Source organism: Chiloscyllium plagiosum, unplaced genomic scaffold (assembly GCF_004010195.1).
Source record: "Chiloscyllium plagiosum isolate BGI_BamShark_2017 unplaced genomic scaffold, ASM401019v2 scaf_14784, whole genome shotgun sequence".
NCBI classification, from domain to species: Eukaryota; Metazoa; Chordata; class Chondrichthyes; order Orectolobiformes; family Hemiscylliidae; genus Chiloscyllium; species Chiloscyllium plagiosum.
The window spans coordinates 6,255-7,305 of NW_025201732.1; the positions used below are offsets into that span (position 1 = coordinate 6,255).

Below are 1,051 nucleotides of genomic sequence, written 5' to 3' on the forward strand. Positions count from 1 at the left end.
TTGTCCGGCTCCCGCCCGTCTCTCGGCAACACAAAGGTTGAAAAGGAGTCCTCAGCTTTGCTGTCCAGGAGGCAACTGCAGATGGACAAAGGGCCATGAAGTGAATGGAGTGAAGTCATTGAGATGGGAGCAGCTGGAGAAAGCAGAGAGCTTCTTACCCATTGTAGTCAATGATGCTGTATCTCGGGGTGGAGTCCTTGTCTGGGCTCAGTGTAGCTACACAGCGATCAATGTACAGTTGCAGGGGCACGTGGTTGGCCATTGAAACAGATGCCTCAATGTGAATGAGGTCTCCCAGGGAGTAGACAGTGGAAGTGCGCTCTGTCAGCCAGTCACCTGAAGTACAGCAAGACAAGGATTGGACCAATGGGTACAACACCCAGAGAGACACCAGGAGATTCCTCCCCAGCCACCCATCACATACCATTCATTAGACACAGGGAGAATGACAGATGCCCTTCTCCAGACCTGGTGGAGCTGAATGGGATCCAGGTGGGCTTGATGGGATTGCTGCTCACATTGCCCTTCCTGGGGGCAGGAGACGGGGCAGCCATTTTAGGATAGTGTCAGACAATAGCAGCAGGGGATCATATTGACAATCGAGTAAAGAGTCTCACCTCCAGTAACGACATTCAATGGGAACAACAGCACCATTGGTTCTCACAGTGACAGATCCAGGATAGTTTGGGATGTGCGTCAGGTGGGTGGTATAGATCAGGAAATCTTCAGTCATCTGAAAGACACCAGGTCAAAGAATGAGAGGCTGATCCGAAATGATAAGGAGCTACACAGTGTTTACAATGACACCGTCCCATTGTGACTATTCTTTAGGGAGCGTGATAGGCCCAGGAGACTGCTTTCCCACACCAAGCTGGAGAGACCAGTATTCAAGGGCAACAGGTCAGGGAGTTAGTCATTTAGTATCAACTTAATGTTTCTGGTTTCCTCCCATCATTCCAAAAATCAGGATAGAATTCCTGATGCAAATGTTGGTTAAAATGATGTGTTGGGCTCCCACGCAGAGTTAGATATAAATATTGATGGAACAGGG

General features: G+C 49.2%; 1 protein-coding gene across 1 annotated transcript; it reads right to left on the reverse strand.

Moving 5' to 3' along the window:
* Positions 1–2: 2 nt before the first annotated feature.
* On the reverse strand, positions 3–733 carry LOC122546161 (zona pellucida sperm-binding protein 3-like; the record flags this gene model as incomplete). The annotated part of the gene is made up of 4 exons (XM_043684971.1): positions 618–733; positions 425–528; positions 159–336; positions 3–75 (listed from the first exon to the last, which is right to left on the reverse strand). Coding segments are annotated over exons 1-4 (471 nt in total), but the record flags the coding sequence as incomplete, so codon positions are not given.
* Between the last annotated feature and the right edge of the window lie 318 nt (positions 734–1,051).